Consider the following 24,330-nt stretch of genomic DNA (forward strand, 5'->3'; position numbering starts at 1 on the left):
TATCTTGGCAAACAATGGTATTTAAAAATAAATTGGTTTTGCATGGCATACAGATTTACTTCTGTATTTATGTTCTTTATGAATTAGTAAAAATGAATATCTTTTACTTGCAAAGAGTTGAATTTTCAGACAGGAGGCAAAGGGATCCTAAAAAACCTATTATTAAAAAATTTTTTAAGTTTATTAAAGGCATATTTTCTGTTTCATTTAAAATGTGTGATATTATTAAAAATGTGATCCATTTGTTTTTACATCTAAGAAACAACATATGCTGAAACTATTCCATGTTTTACTTTTGCTGTACTCTTATACAGGTGAGACAGCAGATACCCTGATGTGTCTTCGGTATTGTAAGGAGAGAGGAGCTTTAACTGTGGGAATCACAAACACAGTTGGCAGTTCTATATCAAGGGAGACAGATTGTGGTGTTCATATTAATGCCGGCCCTGAGGTTGGTGTGGCCAGTACAAAGGTAAATTCTTGAATTCTCTCTCTGATGATTATTAATCATAGTATTGGGTGAAACAGACTAGCGTATAGTATAGTCTATATCTTATTTTTCTTTTCCTTTTTTTTTTTTTAGCAGTTATAGAACTCATACATTTTACTTGTCATTGTAATTATTGTAAGACTTAAAGGTCAGTATAGATAAGACTGTCATCTACTCTTCTTCCCTCCAATCTAAGTATTTAAAAAGGACAAAGTATATATTATAAGTCTACTTTGAAAATGTCTCTGTTGGCTGTCCCTATTCATCACTTGTAATCCTCCTGTGAGACATAGTGGAATACATAGTACTTATGCGTATGGCACCCCTTTCTTTTATTAAATATAGTTAGGAATTAGAAAAGTAATAGATTGGAAATATCCAGTTTAATTATGGTAGTTTTTTTTGACATTTTTATTTATAGATTCCTGGATTCTTATAAATAGGTCAAAATTATGTACTACTTTTGAAGGTTTGTAAGGAGTATACATTTGGTATAAATTTGGCAATTTAAAAACTAATATTTTTAAAAAATTAAAAAACAATAGCTAAATTATAGACCCAACCTAGGTGCCCTTCTACAGATAAATGGATAAAGAAAGTGTGGTACATATACACAATGGAATATTACTCGGCCATAAAGAAGAATAAAATTATGGCATTTGCTGGTAAATGGATGGGACTGAAGAATATCATCCTAAGTAAAATAAGCCAAAACAAAGTCTCCCCAAAACAAAGGCTGAATGTTTTCTCTCATATTCGGATGCTGACTCACAATAATGGGGGTGGGTAGGGAAGAATAGAAGTACTTTGGATTAGACAAAGGGTAATGAAGGGAAGGGAGGGTGAATAGGAATAGGAAAAATAGTAGAATAAATCGAACATTACTATCCTATGTGCATGTATGATTAATTCTGTATCATGTACAACCAGAAGAATGAGAAGTTATACTCTAAATATGTATAATATGTCAAGATAGATTCTATCATGTATAACTAATAAGAACAAATAAAATACCAAATAAATGAGTATTTTATGAAAATATAGTTAGATGTTACATCTAGTTAGATGTTACATCTGTGGAGGTATAAAGGAACTTTTATTTCTTTCTCTCCTTTTTTGGTATGGTGGATGGAACCCACAGGTGCTTCACAGTTACACCCTCAGTCTTTTTTATTTTTTGAAAGGATCTCACTAAGTTACTGAGGGTCTTACTAAGTTGCTGAGACTGGCCTTGTACTTGAAATCCTCTGCCTTATCTTCCCAAGTTCCTAGGATTACAATCATGCACCACTATACCTGGCTTCTGCCTTTGCCTTTTAGTTCTTTTTTTTTTTTAAGAATACTTTATTATCTTTCTTATTGGGTCTTTTTAGTTATACATGACAATAGAATTCATTTTGTCATAATTATAAAAGTATGGAATATAATTTGTTCTGATTTAATTCCTAGTTCTCCTTCCCTCATTCCCTTCTCACAACTCTACTGATCTTTCTGCTATTTATTTGTAGTTTTAAAAAAATTGTTATGGATGTACACGATGGTGAGATTCACTGTGGTTATATATATGTACATAGGAAGGTTATGTTGTATTCATTTTACAATCTTTCCTTTTCCCATTTCCCCTCCCTTCCCTTCATTTCCCTTAGTCTACCCCACTGAACTTCTATTCTTCCCCCGACTCCTGCTTATTGTGGGTTAGTTTCCGCATATCAGAGAAAACATTTGACCTTTGTTTTTTTGTGATTGGCTTATTTCACTTAGCATGATAGTCTCCAGATCCATCTATTTACCAGCAAATGTCATAAAGTCATTCTTCTTTATGACTAAGTAATACTCTGTTGTGTATGTATGCCATATTTTCTTTATCCATTCATTTGTTGAAGGGCACCTAGGTTGGCTCTTTAGTGTGGCTGTTGTGAATTGAGCTTCTATATAAACATTGCTGTGGCTGTGTCTTTGTAGTATGCTGATTTTAAATCCTTTGGGTATTTACTGAGAAGTGGGATGGCTGGGTCATATTGTGGTTCCATTCCTAGTTTTTTGAGGAATGTCCATATTGCTTTCCAGAACAGTTGCACTAATTTGCAGTCCCACCAATAATTTATGAGTGTACCTTTTCCTCTATATCCTTGCCAACATTTATTCTTATTGTATTCTTGATAATTGCCATTTTGACTGGAGCGAGATGAAAGCTCAGTGTAGTTTTAATTTACATTTCTCTAATTGCTAAGAGATGTTGAATATTTTTTTCATTTATTTGTTAACTATTTGTATTTCTTCTTTTGAGAAGTGTTTAGTTCTTTTGCCCATTTATTGATTGGATTATTATTATTATCATTATTTTAGGTGTTAAATTTTTGAGTTCTTTATTTATCTTGGATATTAATACCCTATCTCAGGAGCAGGTGACAGATTTTTCTCCCATTCTGTTGTTTCTCTCTTCACACTCTTTATTGTTTCCTTTGCTGTAAAGAAGCTTTTTAATTTGATTTTGTCCCACTTATTGATGTTTGATTTTACTCTTGAGCCTTAGGAATCTTTTAAGGAAGTCAGTTCGTGAGCTGACGTGTTGGAGTACTGGGCCTACATTTTCTTATAGCAGGTGCAGGGTTTCTGGTCTAATTCCTAGGTCTTTGATCTACTTTGAGTTTTGTGGAAGATGAGAGAAGGGGGTTAAATTTCATTCTACTGCATATGAATTTCCAGTTTTCCCTGCACCATTTCTTAAAAAGGTTACTTTTTTTCCAGTGTATGTTTGGTCTAGTATGAGATAACTGTATTCATGTGGGTTTGTCTCTGTGTTTTCTATTCTGTTCCATTGGACTTCATATCTGTTTTGATGCCAATAGTATGCTATTTTTGTTACTGTTGCTCTGTAGTATATAATTTAGTTCTGGTATTTTGATGTCTCCTGCTTCTAAACAATGCCTCCTTTTCTAAACAATTGCTTTGGCTATTCTGAATCTTTTATTTATGCAAATGAATTCCATAACTGCTTTTCTAGTTCTGTGAAGAACATCATTGTAATTTTGATGGGAAATGCATTGAATCTGTATAGTGCCTTTGATAGTATGGCCATTTTGACAGTATTAATTCTGCCTATCCAAAAACATGGGAGATCTTTCCATCTTTTGAGATCTTCTTCAATTTCTTTCTTCAGTATTCTATAATTTTCATTGTATAGGTCCTTTACCTCTTTTGTTAGATTGATTCCCAATTATTTTATTTATTTTTGAAGCTATTTTCAATGAGACAGTTTTCCTAATTCTTTTTTAGTAGATTCATCATTTAGTACAGGAATGTGATTTTTTTGTGGATGTTGACCTTATATCCTGCCACTTTTCTGAATTTCAGTTCTTTTAAAGGCTTATTAAGACCATGTAGCTCTTTGAAAGTAGGACATGCATAAATTTAATAATAATTTAAAAAAATCAGGGCTGGGATTGTATCTTAGTGGTAGAGTGCTTGTCTAGCGTGTGTGAGGTTCGATTATCAGTACCACATAAAAATAAAATAAAGGTCCACGAACAACTAAAAAAAATTAAAAAAAAAATCAATCATAGAAAGTTATATACATGCAGATGACTTATCTCTCCATAGATATTAAACTTTATGATTTCCAAATATTCAATTTCTCATTATCTGTTTTTCTGTTTAAATCTAATATTTTTTGCTGATTATCTAATAAAACACTTTATTGATTTTGAGTTTAATTAAAGGGCTATGGAAGATGATGGTAATGGATCAATAACCACACTTAACTTTTTTTTCCTCAAAAAGAATCTCATGGAAAAAATTTTTTGTGCAAAATTTGTAATTCTTATGTAAAAACTTTTGAGGTTTTAATTTCTTGGGTATTTTGATATTACTAACACTATAATTTATGGATAGCTGAAACTTGAATTTTCTCCATATGGTAATTAAAATGTAAGTTGTTTGTGCTTGGTTTTCATCCTGTGGCTGAATAAATAACCAGCTGCCCTCAGCAACAGTTAATGGATTTTTAGAGCAATGTCCAGACAGATGCTTTGATGAGGGTGGCGATTAGAATCCCAGGGCTTCTTTATTCACAACATATCGTGAAACAAGGACTTTAATGTGGTGTATGTGGAATATAGCACAGCTCAACTTTTATAAGATCTTTCTGGAATTGTGAGCTGCCAAGGGAAATGCTATTTTTAAAATTTTCACTTTTTTTTTTAAAGAGAGAGAGAGAGATTGATTTTTAATATTTATTTTTTAGTTATTGGCGGACACAACATCTTTGTTTGTATGTGGTGCTGAGGATCCAACCCGGGCCGCACGCACGCCAGGCGAGCGCACTACCGCTTGAGCCACATCCCCAGCCCAATTTTCACTTTTTTTAACGAGAACTTTTTATTATATTCAGACATGTAGCAGAGTTAAAATAATTTTACATTAACACCCATCAATACTCATCAATTGGATTCTACCATTAACCTTTTTTTCTACTGTTTTACAGAGATACAGTTTTCATGATATAACATTCACCAATTTTAAGTGTGTAGTGTCAGTAAATTTATTTGGCTATGCAGCTGTCCCAACAACCCAGTTTTAGACTAAGACTTTAATCACATGCCAAAGTTTCTTTGTACTCCTTGATTGCCAGTTCCCACCCTTAACCTCCAGCCTCATACCCAGCAGCTACTGCTTTCTTTTGCTGTATTTTGTCATTTTTTTAGAAATTTCTTATAAATGGGATGGTATAATACTTGTCTTTTATGTCTGGTTTCTTTCATTTAGTATGAAGTTTTTGAGGTTCATTGATACTGTTACTTGTATTAATAGTTCTTTCTGCAAGTCTTTAAAATATTTTTATTTTGAAATAAACAGATTTAGAGGAAGTTACAAAGTTGTTATTAATCAAGTTCACATTACTATAATGAAATATCTGAGGCAGGTTAACTTATAAAGAGAAAAGATTTCTTTTGGCTCACATTTCTGGAGTTTCCATTTCCAAATTAGGCAGTCCCATTTTATGCCTCTGGCAGGGATGGTACATCACAGCAGGAGTGCATGATAGAACAACAGCTGAGCCAGAAGGCTGAGAGGGGTCCCACAGTCTCCTTAGAGGGCATATGCCCAGTGACCTGAGGACGTTCCAGTAGGTTCCAGCTCTTAAAGGTCCTACTACCTCCCACTAGTGCCACCTGGGGAACCAAACGTTTGAGGGGAATACTCCTCTAGACTATAGCACTAGTACAGAGAAGTCCTATGTTTCCTTCATCTGGTTTTCCCCAATCCTTATATCTTCTAAAATAAGCATATATGTTTTTAATATCTTCATTTTTATTTATTTGTTTGTTTATTTACTATGTGGTGCTGAGGATCGAACCCAGTGCCTCACACATGCTAGGCGAGTGCTCTACCACTAATCCAGAATCCCAATACTGAAACAATCATCTTTTTATAGTACAAACTTAAATTTCTTGGCCGGGTGCAGTGGCGCACGTGTGTAATCCCAGTGCCTCAGGAGCTGAGACAGGAAGATTGCAAGTTCAAAGCCAGCCTCAGCAAAAGCGAGGTGCTAAGCAACTCAGTGAGACCCTGTTTCTACATGAAATACAAAATAGGGCTAGGAATGTGGCTCAGTGGTCTAGTGCCCCTGAATTTAATTCCAGGTACCCTCACTCTCCAAAACAAAAGAAAAAAAAAACTTGTCTTAAAAAAATTGACAATATGGCAATTTGATGTTACTTTTTTTTTTCTTGGATTTCAAAGTAATTTTTTCTTCAACTGTCTTAGATATTCTGGGCTGGAGTTATTTAAAAGAAGTGTTGGAATATTTAGTCATAGACCATTTCTGAATGGTAAATGTGTATGTTAATGGGTAATCAAAAGAGTTGATCATTGACCCTGTTCCTTAAGCTCTATGATCCAGCTTATGAATTCCCAGCTTTGCCTGAAAAAACTATTAGGATTACAGGGATATTATTTCCCATAATGTCAGACCATAGACAATTTGATAATTCTGTAGGAATTGATGGATATAAATGTGCAGGTTCAGCCATTTTTGCATGTTATTGCAGGTGTTTAAAATTTCACCACAGTGCTGACTTTAGAAATATACTCATCTGACTTTGTTTTTGGCTGAATAAAAACCAAGTTTAAAAGTTCAGAGTCAACATTTTCCTGGTTAATTCTTTCAAACCTCAGTAGATTCTAACTGCGTGGGGTTGCTTAATTTTCTTATAGTTAGTTTCCTTGTATATATTGATAAAATAAAAAATATGGGGACTGGGAGTACAGTTCAGTCATAGAGTATTTGCCAAACATGCATGATGTTCTAAGTTCAATTTTCAGCACTGGTGGGGTAGGGAGTGGAGAAAAACATGATTTTAAAATTGGAAATTATACTGTAACAGCAGAGTAATGGAAAATGTTTACATTAAAGTTACTCTGTTTAATATTTATATTTAAAAAATAATGTTGAAATGTTTCCATTCCAAAGAAACATTAGTTTGTAGAATGACATTTTTAGTAATTGGCTAATGGAATTGTAATACTTGTTGTCTCATCAGTTTGGATTGGAAACAGTTTGGATATCCCACAAGTCAAGATATTGGGTCTGGGGCTGGGGTTGTGGCTCAGTGGTAGAGCGCTTGCCTGGCATGTGTGAGGCACTGGGTTCAATTCTCAGCACCACATATGAATAAATGAATAAACAAAACAGAAGTTGACAAACAATAGAGAAAAAGGAATGAGTGATCTGCAAAATAGAAAGTTTTAAAACCTTCTTGTTAGTGGTTCTTACCTACTCTTTTGGAACCTTCCTGGAATTTTATCTATAGTATTGTAGTGAAAAAGCAAACAGGGTGGCCAGTCTTTCTCAATGTGATGTTTCACTAAGTCCTGATGTGTTAGCATTGGTTTTATATGAAATCTGTTTGCTATCTCTGTACTGGAAGTTCTGTTCAGTTTAATAGGAAAGAGATAAGTAAAACAACAGAAAAGAATAAAACAAAATTCTCCATTGCAGTTATAATTGACTACTTATAAAGCACAAGAATATCAACTGAAGACTTAGAATAAGTAAGAATTCAGTAAGTGCTTTTTATAAAACATATTGGAAGAAGTCTTCTCTATAAATTGAAAATGTCTACTTAGAAAAGTAGATGAAGAGGTATGTGTTGGAGAGGAACTCTTATTTTTAATAGCTGTAGAAAGTAAATAAAAAAAAACTTTACTAAGAAACAAGATGCTCCATAAATATTTGTTTAATAAATGAAAACTAGTACATTATAGACTTTAAAATTCTCAGCACAAATTGATGAAAGTACGTTATTCTGGATAGAAAATTGACTTTTGTAGAGATGTTTGAACTGTGAGACAAAATCAGTAGTCTTGCAACATAGATCTAGGATAGCAAGGAACTCAGACTACAGAAAGTGTCAGAAATCAATAAAAAATGGAGGCAAAATTGGCTGCTTATAAAATAAAAACAGAATGTACCACCTTACATCAAAATCAATTTCAGATATACTAAAAAGAAAAAGAAAAATCAATTAAAAGGAACAGTTAAAGCAACAGAACTAAGAAAATTTAATAATATTTAACTGGTATTACAATATGGAAGCATTGGCTAAGCTGACAAGTACTACATAAAAGTTAAAAAAAACCTGTGTGTCTACCAAACTTAAGAAAAATACTCAAAATATATTAAAAGCCTTCTTAAGAACAATTTAAAAAAAAAAAAGAAAAAGAAGAAGAAGACAAACAAAAGCCCTTGGTGAAAAATGGGTGAAGAACAACAAAATGAATTCTCAAATAAGGAAACAAATGGCCAACCATCATTTTTGGATTCAAGCTATGCATGGTAGTGGGGCCTGGTGTTATATATGCCTATAGGTGCAGCTACATGGAAGGTGGAGAGAGAAGGATTACTGAACCCTTGAGTTCAAGACCAGCCTGGACAACCCAGCAGGACCCTGACTCAAGGGCAAAAAAAAGGGGTGGTGGTGTCAATTGTCTAGCAGCCAAAATGGACTATTTCTAGTTTAGTGCCACTGATGTTGCTTTAAAAGATAGACAATGTACATTGTAAAACTACTGGGAGCTGGGTGTGGTGATGCATGCCTGTAATCCCAGTAGCTTGGGAGGCTGAGACAGGAGGACTGCAGGTTCAAGGCCAGCCTTAGGAATTTAGCAAGGACCTGTCTCAAAATAGAAAAGGGCTAGGTATGTGGCTCAGTGGTTAAAAGCCCCTGAATTAAATTCCTAGTACCAAAACCAAATAAAAAAATGAATGTGCATTTTCTTTCCATCCTTTTAAAAAATATATATTTTAAGATGTAACTGCCACTAATTTCTGCCTTTTTTGTGACATTTCAGGCTTACACCAGCCAGTTTGTATCTCTTGTGATGTTTGCCCTTATGATGTGTGATGACAGAATCTCCATGCAAGAGAGACGCAAAGAGATCATGCTTGGATTGAAACGGCTGCCTGGTACAAGGATATTCACATTTTAGTTTTTTTTGTTTTGTTTTGTTTAGAAAAAGTGTAAAGGGTTTATTTAGTGAAAAGGAAGTAATGCTTCAAGGTACATGGAGTGGGTGCCTTGAAGAGAGGAAATAGCCTCATGTCTTATGACCTGTTTGGGAGCCTCCCTTCCACGAATTATTTATCTGGAGTGGTTAGTGCAATTTTCTGCCATAGTTTAGTGCACCTGCACCAATATTACCTTGTTGGAAATTTTTGTTATCATAGACCTTATCCATTTCTCCAGATTGACAAGTAGCTGAGGTCCCTGGGCAGTATAACAGCCAGTTGGGTGCCACACAGGGGTAGAGGCTGAATTTCTTTTCTCCACCTCCCTTGCTCATGTCTGTTTGGCTACTTATTCACCTCTCAGGGACTCAGAACTCTAAAACCCTTCTGGTTGTGAGTGTTGGATCACTTGTTTGATTTTGTAGAGTCCACGTTCTTGCTAGACAAGACAAACAAAAGCCCAAGTTGAAAAATGGGTGAAGAACAATAAAATGAATTCTCAAATAAGGAAACAAATGGCCAGCCAACATTTTTGGATTCAAGCTATGCATGGTAGTGGGGCCTGGTGTTACATGCCTATAGTCAAGGGGTTGGGATAGTGAGTTTTAGGGTTCCTTGCTTTAGCCTAAAAGGAGGTGTTTGATGGCAGGTGAGCACTGTGGAATCTTTAATATAGATGATGATGGCAGCAGAGCCACAGGCATAGTCCCTAGGCATAGTCCCTCAGGGGTATCTGCAGGTCAGTTCTTATAGCAATCCATGTCACAGCACCAGTTATGTTACTTGGTGATGGGGTTCCCTGGTTCTTGTCTTCCTGAAAGAAAGGGTTCAGTAGAAAACGTGTATAGGGTTTATTTAGAGAAATGGAAGTAATACTCCAAGGTGTGTGGAATAGTCTGCCTCCAAGAGAAGGAAACTTTACTTTTGTTTTCTAAGTGAGTTGGTAGTGAATGAAATTCTTTTATTACTGTGAATCTGTGGTTTGTAACTACTGAGTTAATATAAGATCATTCTATTTTTGCTCCCATGTATTTAAAAATCCTATGCTGATAACAGAAGAATAGAAATATTGGTCTTTCGTTGGTTGCTACCAATATATTATTGTTGTTATATCTGTTTGTTCAGTTAATGATCCATTTCTCATAGATTTTGCTAATAGTAAATTTACTTCTTAACAGATTTAATTAAGGAAGTACTGAGCATGGATGATGAAATTCAGAAATTGGCAACAGAACTTTATCATCAGAAGTCAGTCCTGATAATGGGACGAGGCTATCATTATGCTACTTGTCTTGAAGGGGCACTGGTATGTTTCCTCATTTACAGTTAATTTTAGTCTTCTGACTTATGGACCTGGCATGTAGTCATACTTACTACTTTTTGCAGTATCTTATGCATGCTAAGTGAGTGCTCTATCACTGAATTATCCCCTACCCTTGTCATACTTTTAGAATGAATGAATGAAATATGTGGAACTTTTTAAAGAACCCCTATAAAAAATAAGAAGATGTCTTAGCTTGTTAACTTAGATTTTAGTAACTTGAGTGTATAAATTGTTCAAAAAGGAATAAAATATTAAGTTCTCTAGGTATGAAATTAAATTGTGATCAAACATGCAGCAAGGGGAGAACAATTACAGAGAAATATGTATATTCATAATAATCTGAAACCTTAAAGAAGACCTGTGCATTTAAAAAATTCTAAATACTTGTTGATAATATAGAAATAATGATCTGTTAAATTGTTAGCTATATTTCCATATATCTGTGGTGCTTTAATACTGTTGGATAAATAGGCAGTGACTTAACATTATAAGATGCTTTGTATAATATTTACTTAAAAGATAGAATTTTAAAAAATGTACTGAAGGCTTATTTGGTTCTTTCTTATTAGAAAATCAAAGAAATTACTTATATGCACTCTGAAGGCATCCTTGCTGGTGAATTGAAACATGGCCCTCTGGCCTTGGTGGATAAGTTGATGCCTGTCATCATGATCATCATGAGAGATCACACTTACGCAAAGTGTCAGAATGCTCTTCAGCAGGTGGTTGCTCGTCAGGTAAGTCAGAGGTGGCTGTGAGGATACCTTGGGACTGTAAGAGTCAATTACTAAAGTTTGTTTGAATTTTATCATATTTAAAGTAATAAATAAGTGCCAGATAGGTAAATTAAAAAACACATTTACACTGGTTAGCTTTGGAGTACAACCTTTGAGATTTATGTGTAAGGAAAGAGATACTTAGACTTCTGATGGGATCAACCTCATAGATAAAATGTTAATGGAAACCAAGGCCAGAGGCCTGATTCTGGGGGGCCCAACAGATCAGGTTTGGCCATTCATTCATTCCAAAAATCAAATGGAAAACATATTGATGAAAAGCTGGAAGGGAACTTTTATCAAGGACATTATTTGTATGCACTCTAATAAAGCCATATGGGGAAGGCAAGTGAGATCAAGCATCTCAGCCTTCAGGGGTACTGACTTGAGCTTCAGGATTAAATAGAGGAGGAATTGGGATAGGAGGTATAAAGTATGCACAATTCCTTATCTCAGTTCTGGTTCTGGGATGTGGCCCCAGAAAATTCCTTATCATCTTAGGGCTTGAGAGGGCAATCTCTATTTGCTTTGAAGGGCTCTCTCTCAGATCTTTCTTTTATTGAGGGCATTTTGATTCTTTTGAGGTGATTATTCCTGCTTAGGACAGCAGTCTCATCATGGGGTGGTCTGTCTGCAAAGCTCTGATGTTCATGAAATATGTAGGGCAATGACAGAAGACTTCACAGCACTGCTTCAGTTGAATGGCCCTGTAAATTTTGAAATAGCTTAGTTATTCTTATCTTAGTGTCTTCAGCCTTAAAGGGGGTGGATTACCAGCTTTAGATAAACATTGCTTAAATAATTAACATATGCAGAGTTGTGCAGAAATCTGACCCAGAGTTTGAGGTAATAAAGAAGACAAATATATTACAAAATAAGGCAGACATGTCAGTTTTTCTCCTGATCTTAGTTACCCATTGGGCATCAGTTGCTGCAAAAGCACATTCTAATTCTCTGTTATAATAATAAGCTTCAATAAGACTAAAACTGAGGCCTTGGTCTCCAAATTCTTTCGTCTTTCAGTTTTAACATATGCTTCTTTTTTTAAATTTAATATTCTTAAATATTTATCTCAGAAGGAACCTTAACTGTTCAATGTTAATATTATGAATGCTGTGTATAATTTTTTCAGATCATTTGGCTTTACATATAAATCCCATAAGGTATTACTCCATAAGCACAATGTAGTGGTAATAAACTTGGAAGGTAGGCATATCTGGATTCAAACACTAAGCCTGGAATAAACCCCAAAACAAACAAATAAACAAAAACTAAACCTGGAATTTCTTACTTGTGTAAGCTTAAAAAAAAAAAAAAAAAGTACTAAATTCCGCAAAACTTCTGTTTCTTCAACTGCCTAAGTGAGATCAACCAGATTTAATCTGTATGACTTTGTGTTTAAATAAATCTGTCAGTGAGACTTTGTGTAGACTATGCAGTGCAAAATTTGCATATTCTTGTGCCAGTAGTCCTACATTTTTTTTCTAGTGATTGTGTATGTGTATGTGTGTGTGTGTGTGTGTGTAATTTTATTCCCTAGGGACGCCCTGTGGTGATTTGCGATAAGGAGGATACTGAGACCATTAAGAACACAAAAAGAACAATCAAGGTGCCACACTCAGTGGACTGCTTACAGGGCATTCTCAGCGTGATCCCTTTGCAGTTGCTGGCTTTCCACCTGGCAGTGCTGAGAGGCTATGATGTAAGTGGCCCACCTCTGCAGAAATATTAGGGTTTTTTTTTTTTTTAACTTAGGTACATTCTGATAATTTGTCTCTTAAATTTTTAACAATAACATTTGAAAAATCCATCAGATATGTATTTGTCACCTATTATCTTTTCATGACCCAATTTGTAAGTTATAATATCTTCTTACTCATAAAACTTGAAATTACTTTGGAGGACCTTTAGGACTAGGACTGTCCTTGGGAAATCTCCACCTGTTTTCTTAGTATGTTTTTCTTCATAGAGTAGCATGTGGGATTTTGAAGAAGGGGAATTTTTGGTTGTTTGGAACTCTCTCACACATTGTATGAATTCCAGTATTCCTGCTCTCTCAATTATTGTGGTAACCTAAACATTCTGCTTTTGTATTTCTAGTGTCCCTATGAGTGTGTTACCACCTCTATAGAGGACCAGAGTAATTAACTCTTTCTGTGTGTGCTGGCACTTTTAAATTCTTTTCCTAACTAGTTCAGTTTTTTTTCAAGACATATTACATGATTATATTTTCTGATATAATGTTTTAAATATTATATTAGTTTAAATGTAGTTTCATATATATATATATATATATGAAACTACATTGCTCAGGGTGGCCTGGAACTCCTGGACTTAATTCATCCTCCCACCTCAGCCTCTTGAGTAGTTGGGACTACAGGCATGTGCCACCACACCCAGCTCTAAACAAAAATAGTTTTCTTATAGCAAACCCCTTTTTCTCAATCTGTATAATCTCTCAACTCTTGCTCTTTTTTATTTTTTTCTTTTTCTTTTAATAGGTTGATTTTCCACGGAATCTTGCAAAGTCTGTAACCGTCGAGTAAAAAGCATCTGAAACTTGGGAAGATTAAACAACACAAGACACCTTTTATATTGAAAGCTTTGATTTAAGATATCACCCCCCTGGAAGCCTTTTTTAGTAAATTCTTATTTATATATCAGTTATAATTATTCCATTCAATTTGTGATTTTTGTGAAATTGCTTCTTACATTTTTCCAGTAAAATGTGGGGGAGTTTGAATAATGAAATCTAATTGGAATCTGTACTGGGAAGATTTTAGCTGTCTTTTTCTTTAAAGAATGCTGGGTGTTGAATTTATGGGTCCTCCACTTCAATCTAAGAGGACTGTATATTTAAAAAATAATTGGCATTTGTTTTACTGTGCATTTATTCATTCAGACCAATCATAGAGTTGTGCATTTATTTGGGCTTTCTAAATCCAGTGGTAGTATATGTGAACACTTGGATGTTTATTGAAGGTTTTGCTAAGTTATATATAAACAGAAGATGCTGTGATTTATTTCAGAACTTGTTTCTATTTTGTTTTTAAATCAAACTATAATACGTAAAGGCTTAAAACTTTTCTTGGTGGGATTTATATCTAAGGTCAGTTAACCTTAGTTCTCATACTTATCCGTTATCTGTAGGTGGAGGTGATTTAGGCAACAGAATATTATAGTAGTGCATTGATGTTCTCCAATGCACTTATAGAGAAAACATGTGCACAATTTTATAGCACAAACTTTAAATTTGAATTGCTTTAGACAGTTGGACAATTGACAGCGTGATTTTAAATTTGAAGATGGGATGTTGGGTAACCCACTCCTTGTTTTTTCATCTAAAAGAAATTTTTATTTCCTTAAGTTTATATTTTAAAGTAACTGTTGAATGACATATTTGTATCTTGTTCTTGAAATCACAACAGAGTTGCTATCAAATGTTTCAGATTGTCAGTATATTCAATATTCTTTTCAACGTTGTCCCATGAAAGAATTTCCTACAGTTAATTTTGACTTTCTTTACTGCCTTGTTGCATAAAACTAATATACCTTTAGTGTCAGTTTGGAAATTCTCTGAAATCGTTTAGAAGATTTGCAAGTCTTTGGCTCTTAAATAGGTATGGTAGGCTAGGCTAAGAAAAATTTATGTTTTACACTGATATTAGTAAATAAAGGACATCATATTTAGTATTCCTAGATTTTTTCCTCTGTATTTTCTGTGTTCTACCCTGAAATTTATTTAGGAATGAAGATGATGTAAATAAAGTGGTGGTAAGATGTCTTCAGCTGGTTGCAGTTACAAGTGGAAGTTGACACTTTGGGTTAAAATATTTAAAGTAGAATATTAGTTAGATACCCCAAAAATGTGAGTTAAAATTTTTTTCACAGAGTTTTTTGGTTTAGATCTTGAGGGCTATAGGAGAGTGTGCTTATGTTTTGGTTGAGTTCTTTCAAAAGTACTCACTTTTAAATTGTGAAGGTGAAATATTTAGCATAATTTCTAGTAAGTTCAGTCTTTTATTTCCTTTTTTGTGTTTGAACTTCTGGATGAGGTTAGGATTTTGGATAGCTATTATTGCTACAAGAGAAGTATAAAACACTGCTTGTGCATGATGGGTAGAGAAAGAAGTGGCATATTTTAAGGTAATTTGGAAGGAATCATTGATGGAGTCTAGGGATCTCATTGTTTTTAAAAATAAAATAAGGTCACTATTTACATCATACACACACACACACACACACACACACAAACACATACAGCTGCTATAGCTATATTTACCTACTTTGTTTATAAGATTATTTTCTGTAAGCATACTAGTTTTAGTATATGTATTATATCATTTCTTATATTTCATATGACAACATTTGACATGTGTATGGGTTTGCAGCATTTCTTTCCTTAAATTATTTTATTGATATACATGACATACACATAATTATTGTGTATTGTTATGGGGTACAGTGTGATGTTTTGGTATGTTGTAAAATGATTAACTCAGGATACTTAGATTATCCATCATCTCAAACATTTATCATTTTTTTGTGATAAGAACAATCAGAGTGGTCTTTTGTATCTATTTTGAATTATATCGTTTGGTACTGTTGGCTGTCATCACCTTCTGTGTAATAGAATTCCAGAACTTACTTCTGTCTGGCTGTGATTTGTACCCCAAATCACACTCCATACACAAATACTCCAAGCTAGGGTAAGTTCTAAACTGAGTATCAAAAACCAAGTTGAAGTATGAAGTGGTATTTTCCAAACATGATTTTGTTTCCCTTTTCTCTCTTCTTGCTCTCTACCCCATTTAATGTTGTGATTTTTAAATGTTTTTATAAATTAATTTTTAACACATAAAAGGTTTTGCAGTGAGGCAAGGCTAAATAAGTGAGCATACCCAGTTAAAGCCAATGTAATATAGACTATTTAAAAAATGTGTTTTTCAGAAAAAGGTATTCTACAAAAGGAGCTCTTTATATAAAAAGTTTTTTTTCTTATAGTACACTTAAAGTTTAAATTCATTCATATGCCCTTACCCAGTGGGCCCTTTTAAGTCAGGGGACATCTAACACATGGCCCAGTAAATAATTATTACTTTGGAATCAACTTTTCCACTTTAAAAATCACATATGCCATAGGATAAAGATAAGAGGAAAAAAAAAGTTGTCAGCTCTTTTTATGTCAACGGTCTTTTTTTATGACTACCTATTATAAGCTGTGCAGGTCATTTAAAATTACATCTTCCTTCTCAAAAAATGTCTATCCCCAGGTAGACTTGTCACTGGAGAAGAGTAGCTAGGTTCATTGAAAGGCATGGGTGCTGTGAGTTGAATGGATTTGTTTACTTAAATGATGGTCTAAGTTTGGGGGCATATCATATATAATGTTCATAAGAAGTGAAATGCATGTGCAGAGTGAGCTGTAATCACAGGCTATAAACAATACAGAGTCATTAACATGCAGATGAAAAACAATCAAGTGTTCCTGCTTCTCAGAGGTAACTTACACAGGGTAGAGTGCAGATGGGCTGTTTCTCCTTTGAAAGCTTTCTTAGGTTGTTTCTGAGGTGATACTGACTTCTTTTAAATCTGGGTCTCTTGTCCTGAGTTAGTTCTGAGGATGGAGAAAAGGAGCCTATTTGGGGGTCATTGGTAATATTTCTCTGACATTTATTTCATTACTCTTCAAAGAAGGAAAGCCAGCTAAAGTGTTTGTTTTAACAAACATATTTTAAGTCCTTTGGGTCAGCTCTTTCTCTTATCTTTTTTAAATATATATATATATATATATATATATATGTGTGTGTGTGTGTGTGTGTGTGTGTGTGTATATATATATATATGTAGGATATTCTATAGCAATAAAAGAGAAAGACTGGTGTTACCTAGTTATTATATGCTACAAATTAAGTGATTTTTCTGAAAAAAGCACAAAATCATTGAAAAGTATTTATTGAAAAAGAATTCATAGTTCACATTGAATTTGTAAAGGCCAAAGAAATTGAAGAGAATGGTAAAGATATTTCATTTGTAAGATCTACATATTTAGTAAATTTTGTGTACAAGAATGACAGGCAGTGTTTTACCCACAGAAACACATTTCAGTTTTTACTTTTAATAGACTCAAGTTTAAAAGTTTTAACATATAAATCTGTTTTTACCCACTATGTTTAAAGATTGTTAATAACATTTCAGTTATCTCCCTAGCTTGATGAATTTAAACATTATCTTCAAATCTAGGACAATGACAATTAATAGGACTAATCATATTAGCTTCAAACTTGTAATATCCAGGGTTAAAATTATAGTTAGCAAGATTGTTAAGTTATGCCGTATTAACTTGTAAGTATGTAATAGCTTCATGTGGAAATGTTACGATACGATAACTAATGGTTAATGAGAACATCTTAGAAATTCTCAAATTACCCTGCTTTCTATACTAGTTTTCAGAATGATTATAGAAATGATCCTGTTAGCTTTTTGGATGTTCTATGGTTGAATGTGTTTTTGCCTAAATAAAACTTTGGAATTTGTTTAAATTATACTTCTTGTGAGGGGAGGGGTTAGTGTTGTTGCTTGTTTCAGTTTTGTGTTGTTTGAAATGAATGTTCAGTTTTCTGAGCCAATTGGTCATTTCATCCTCATGACTTGTAATTTCAGTGACTCTAAGCCAGAACTGTGAATAGATTACCAAAAACTTGCTGAGAATTTCATTTTGAAGCAATCTGCCAATATTTAAAGCATATACATGTATGTAGTTGTTTTAAAAATTGTATTGTACTAAGAAATATAGACATTGTTTTACTTTAGTTCTTAGTAAACATTAGTGACACTGAACATTTACTAATTACTTTAACTTTTAAAAATAAGAAATGATTGCATAAATATTATCAAAAGCCACATTTCTGTATTCTGGCTTCCCAGTTGTTTTAAAAAGGATCATTAGATAAAACAAATGCTGGATACTCTTTCTGATATCATACTCCATAAATAATATACTTTCTCAAGTCACTTTATATTTTTTGCAGTATGTTGTTATTGCAAATTTTCAGGATTTGCAGTAATCAGAAATTTCAAGTGAATTCATAGTTGCAAAAGAAGGATATATATATATATATATGTGTGTGTGTGTATATATATATATATATATAAAATATATATGGTAAATGAGTGACAAGACAATCTAAGTAGTATCTGGGAATCTGTAAATTGTAGAACATAGATTCCCTTTACAGAATTATTTTATATACAGCACGCTAGATGCTTTCCCCAGTGCTCACAGCACTTGCTCGGTTTTGCAGGAGACCAGGGTGGTTGGAATGGACAGATGTGCTATTGGGTCTACCCACTCAGTTGAGTCTGTGGACTCTCCCTCTCACTCCTGTGCTCTGACTCTGTAGAAACTAAGACTGCCTCATCAGCATGAATCATGTTTTTTAAGATTTATCCTTTTGAAGTAAAATTCAACCTTACTTCTAAGTGAACAGTTTTCTTTCAGTTCTTTGCAGTTGATTATCAGTATTTACTGAGACCTTACTGGAGGCCAAGAAGTAATATCCCTAAAAGTTAAAAGGGCACTTTTCATTAAATGGCATTTGGGAAAAAAAATACTTCTTTAATTTTTTTGGATGAAGGAAAGAAGTAAAGGCTAAGCTTCTCTCAATCATCTGAAGGTAAACATGCTTCTTTCATTTTTTAAGATAATATAGGAGCTTTATTTAACCTTATGAGCATCCTTGTGCTAATGTGCAGAAAAGTTATCAGAATATGAGTCATTTAAAAGCTGACCCCTTCCCAGGTGCTATATATGTGATGAAATGAATTCATCATTCTCTTTGGTGAGCATGTATACAGGAAATTATTTCCAAGATTGAAACATACTTTGTGAACTTACATTAACATGCTTCATTAACTTGAATTCCAGGATCCACTTATGTATTTTCTTGTAGAGACTGCTGCTCCTTTATCCATATTTTCCTTTATATATTTCAGCATATCTTGAATATGAACTTTGGGTGTGTAATTGAAAATATGGAACTAAAAAACGGAGCTTTTTAAACAATTAGAGAAGTGTCCTCTGGATAGAGTTTTTTTCCTTTTCACCTATCATTCTGCTTCTCTGTTTAAAATTAAAAAGACTCTTTACATAATTTGAATGGAAACAAGTGGTGTTATTTCCATGTTTTTAATTAATGCAGTATACCAAGTGATTTAGAAGCACCCAACTATTAAAAAACCATAAACATGTAAAAAATTTAACGGCTGCTGTGCACACTTGGGATTTTTAGGAGTTGATTTTTACCTCTCTGTCACTCAGCTTTGTATGTTTTGAGATGGAGATAAATATTGCAAGATCATGTGAGGAAAATTGCCAGAATTCCAAAGCACATAGTATGATATTCATGGAGAATTTCAGATCTGTTATACCTAAAAGACAAACTGTAACTAACCAACCCCTTTGTTCTTAAATTACACATTTTTTTTTTCATTTGTGACACCTAAAGGTTGCTATTCATTAATTCTAGATAAACACCCAGGCTGCAGAGAACTAGATGTATCAGAATCACGGCAGTTTGTTTCTGGCAATAGCTCCCTTTCAGGTAACTTTGTTGTCCTTATTCCAGTGTGGCCTCAGTCATTGATGTTTTATTATGGCGAGGTCCATGTGACATGAACCCATTAGAAAACTTGATCCACTGTCTTCACATAATGCCTCTAGTAGATGGAAAATATCTGAGACAATAAAGACTTAATTTCTAGGCAAGAGAAATAAAATTGTATTATATTTGAGTTTCTTTCTGTTAGACTTGACTGTGTCTAGAAGTTTTGATTTAGGGGCTTTTAAAAAAAATCACATTTTGTTTGTAGAATTGTTTTGAAGTACCAAGGTTATTTGCTTTGAATTTTATCTCCTGCTTTCTTAATTTTTTTAATTCTTTGAATAAAATGATTTTTTAAAAATTAATTTACTTTCACTGCTGCTATGTAGAAACCTAGAAACTGTGGGACATCTTTGTAGGATTTCCATCTTTGTTCTTAGTTGTTAACTTGGACCTATATGTTATAAAAATTTAAAGCATTTCTTTGAACAAATCCAACAAATTAAATTGGAAATTTCTTTACATATGTAGTCTTTGTTTTTTTGGTGGTTATTGGGGATTACTTTAATTGAAGTGGGAAAATAGTCTCTGAATACAGAATTGATTTTAATGACACAACATTAGGAACTTAAATGAAATATTAGGAACTTTTCTCAGCAGGAACAATAATGAATTGGTTTGCACATTCATGGTTCTTCATGGAATAGGACACAAGAATGAAGGAAAATGACAAGTCTCCAAGGATGGAGAAAAGCTAGTGGACTCTAGGCATGGTTCTCTAAAACTTGACCTTCCCATCAGTGTGATATTCCTTAGTAAATGGTTCTCAACTCCTTTGAACTGAGTATGCTGAAACTAAGTAAGAGCAGTTCTGAAAATGTTGACAGTCATCCTATTAGAAAATAGAGCTGATTTTTAATTTTGTTATTTTTAAAATTAAAGACCCTAATCTTGGGGCTGGGGTTGTGGCTGGAGTGCTCGCCTAGCATGTATGGAGCTGTGGGTTCAATCCTCGGCACTACATATAAATGAATGGATAAAGTAAAGATATTGATTGTGCCCACTACAACTAAAAAATATTAAAAAAAAAAGATCCTAATCTTGACTTGGCTTGTGCTCAAATAAAGTGCCTTAAAGCTTAAATCATTATTTAAGTGGAAATCATTTCACAGAATTTAACAGCCAAGTCCTGCTTTTCCATTCTTTTACCTTGTGCTGTCAGTATACTGGGTGCAGTGGGTACATTGGGTATCTGAGAAATGCAGGCAAAACAATGGACTCTGGTTAAGCAAACAACATATTTCTCAGTGTCTACGCACAAAGAATTTGCAATAGTATTTGCATAATAAAACACTTGGCTGACCTTGCTATTTATTAATGAACAACATTTTATTATTATTATTTTTCTTTCAGTAACAACCTGTTAAGAGTTTGATCAAGAAATCAGAATTCTCTGAGGGAATTTTCAATAGGCAAGAATTTTCTAGGGAGTTGTATTAGAGTTCTGTAGAGGAACAGAATCAACAGGAAGTATAATTATAAAAAGGGGATTTATTAGGTTGGCTGGATAGTCCATAATGGTCGGCTGCAGATTGGAGAACTGGAAGAACCAGTAATTGCACAATCCAAGAGGCTGAAGCCTTAGAATGAGAAAGATCAATGGTTCTACCCTAGTCTTGAGACCAAAGGCTTCTGGAAACACCCTAGAGAATCACTGGCAGGGTCTGCTTTTGAAGAGTGAAGAAGTAAGAGTCTAATATCCTCAGATGATTGCAGCAGCAATCAAGAACCTTTTCAGAAGAATAGAACTTTCATCTGCTGCTGCTTCCTTGTTCTTCCAACTTTTATTCCATCTATGCCATTATCTTTTTTGGGCAGTGCTGCTTAGGTGGGGGGGTCTTCATTTCAGTTGGCTATCCCACATGACAGTCATTCCTTGACACACCCAGAAGCCTCATAATCATTGGCATCTCTTAATCCAATCAACTTGACAATTCAAATTAATCATTACATTGGTCTTCTATGACCATTAGAAAGCTTGAGGAAATGCAGATCAGGAAGGCCAGTATGAAATCTGCCACTGTAGGGATTATAGGAAGCTGCCTGCCATGAGTGATATTGGCTCCTGCAGGACCAAGTGTGAGTGGTTTTCAGAAAAGTGCCTGCAAACAACTGGCAAATCCCACATTTAGCTGTCTGATACCCATTAGCCTGATGGCAGTTACCACTGGAGAATACTTTCACCTTTCTTTACTTTCTGAATTGTGTACAAATGCCTCTTATTGGTGAAATCCAATTGGATTTATGTGGACAAGTATGGAGCACAAGAATGAGAACAGTACAGAATCTTCAGCAGATATTGTTGAGCATGGTTCATTCTTCACAACACTCAGTATCTACACTTACACTTGTATCCATGTTAAGTTTCCAAAGAATAAAGATTGTCAAGATTCTTCCTCACACACACCTACTTCTTTGTTGTAGACAACACCTACTCTCTTCCCAAGAGGGCATAAATTTTACAAGTTACCTATTCATCTCTATGATATTACCTTTGCTTGATCACAATGTTCCTTGTTATAAAAGTCTTATAATGTTAGATGGAATAACCGGAAGATAGAAGGGGGGAAAAGTTGTGTGTGTGTACATATATCAACTTTAATAATACAGATATATACATATATAATAAGGAAAGACATACATTAGTACTAAGACTCTAGTTATTCAAGTGTGCATAGTTTATATAAATATATATATGAACAGCTGGGTGTGATGGTGCATGCCTGTAATCCCAGTGGCTTGGTAGGCTGAGGTAGGAGGATTGCAAGTTCAAAGCCAGCCTCGACAACTTAGCAAGGTCCTGAGCAACTTAGGGAGACCCTGTCTCAAAAATACAAAATGAAAAGGGCTGGGGATGTGACTCAGTGGTAAAGCACCTCTGGACTCAGTCCCTAGTACTAAAAATAATAGTAAAAAAATACATGAACATACATACAAATAAATACATTGAATATGCATGTATACATTTTCTCTTCATTACCCATTTCATGTTGTTTACCATCACCTGCAACTAGCTGACTTGTGTTTTTCTTACCAGAACTTTTTACATCTTTCCTTTTCAGTAAGGTTGACAAATCTCCTTTATCCATTTTTATGCATAAAAGCACATATATGTGAGAAAGTGGAAGAGAAATGTCTGGCAGTATGCTAGACTAAATAACTTGAGAAACTTATTAGCTCAAAAAATAATGATGGATAAACATGGGGGTGGTCTTTAATTATATAGGGGTTTTATCAAAAAAGGAATTCTCAGGACTGGAGTTGTAGCCTAGTGGTAGAGCACTTCCCTAGCACATATGAGGCCCTGGGTTTGATCCTCAGCATCACATATAAATAAAGGTATCCATCTACAACTAAAAAAAAAATTTTTTTTTAAAAAGGAATTATCAGAAGCAAAAAAAAAAAAAAGTAAGAAAACATGAGAGAAGTAACAAGCATTGAAGCTGATGACTGCACTTGGAGAGGAGCATCCATCCACGAGTCTCTCCTGGGTGAGATCTGCAGATAGGGTCAGGGCTTGATCAAACTCTTAACAAGTATAGTTACTGAAAGAAAAAAATTATAATAATGCTGTTTACAGAACAACTTAGGTCTGCAAGTCAGCTGGACAAAAATGAGTAGCCTGAGCAGAGTAGGATATAATATTTTGGTAAACTAGAAAGTAAAACACATCAGAGATGGATATAAGGGAAAAGTACAGGCCTCAATGTTGAGTGGGAGAAAGGTGTCCCATGAGAAATTCCTTACCACAGCTAGTTACCATGCAAATTTTGTGCAGAAGTTTTTCTTACTTGGGTGTCCTTAAAAGTCTCAAACTGGTGGGCTGGGGATGTGGCTCAAGCGGTAGCGCGCTCGCCTAGCATGCGTGCAGCCCGGGTTCGATCCTCAGCAGCACCACATACCAACAAAGATGTTGTGTCCGCCGAGAACTAAGAAAAAATAAATAAAGGTTAAAATTCTCTCTCTCTCTCTCTCTCTGTCCCCCTCTCTCACTCTCTCTTTAAAAAAAAAAAAAGTCTCAAACTGAAAATTTATTTTACAATGATCCTGAATTGATAGTGTCCCCATGCTTCTAACAAAAACAAACCCAAAACCTTCCTGGAGAAAGCATCAAGGCATTCCCATACATATTCTAAGAAACAAGTTAATATCCAAAGTCATAAGTGAGAGAAGAAATAACAAATAATATAGTCAAATTTGCAAAGACTGCAAAATTGTGTCAGAAGCAATAAGAGGAATGTATGTTAAAAAAACAAATGAAAAGAATGATAAGGCAGATTTCAGGAAGAAGTAAACAATGAAATGTAATAATTGCAATTAGAATGGATAAACTGACCCAGTTGAAGAGAGAATTTGTAAACTGAAGGCTAGGCTTGAAGAAATAACCCAGAAAGCAGCATTTACAAGTAGATACAGAACATAAAAGAGATCTTTAAAGCAGCCAAAGAAGTAATACCCAGAACCAACAATTAGAAAGCTTATTTCCCATTTGTAATCAGAAAAGAGAATAGAAAATAACTTATAAAAACAAATTTCAAGAATAATGGTAAAATGTGCTATCTGATGAA

General features: G+C 34.2%; 1 protein-coding gene across 2 annotated transcripts in view; it reads left to right on the forward strand.

Moving 5' to 3' along the window:
• Gfpt1 (glutamine--fructose-6-phosphate transaminase 1) overlaps window positions 1-20,224 on the forward strand; it is a 67,816-nt gene extending 47,592 nt beyond the window's left edge. For both annotated transcript variants that reach the window (XM_040270802.2, XM_013357208.4), the window contains 6 exons: window positions 315-472; window positions 8,843-8,957; window positions 10,178-10,305; window positions 10,893-11,060; window positions 12,640-12,801; window positions 13,601-20,224. In XM_040270802.2, the coding sequence (XP_040126736.1) occupies window positions 315-472; window positions 8,843-8,957; window positions 10,178-10,305; window positions 10,893-11,060; window positions 12,640-12,801; window positions 13,601-13,645 (776 nt within the window). In that variant the 3' untranslated portion in view covers window positions 13,646-20,224. The remainder of the gene's footprint in view (window positions 1-314; window positions 473-8,842; window positions 8,958-10,177; window positions 10,306-10,892; window positions 11,061-12,639; window positions 12,802-13,600) is intronic.
• Window positions 20,225-24,330: the final 4,106 nt, after the last annotated feature.

Source organism: Ictidomys tridecemlineatus, chromosome 12 (assembly GCF_052094955.1).
Source record: "Ictidomys tridecemlineatus isolate mIctTri1 chromosome 12, mIctTri1.hap1, whole genome shotgun sequence".
Classification (NCBI taxonomy): domain Eukaryota; kingdom Metazoa; phylum Chordata; class Mammalia; order Rodentia; family Sciuridae; genus Ictidomys; species Ictidomys tridecemlineatus.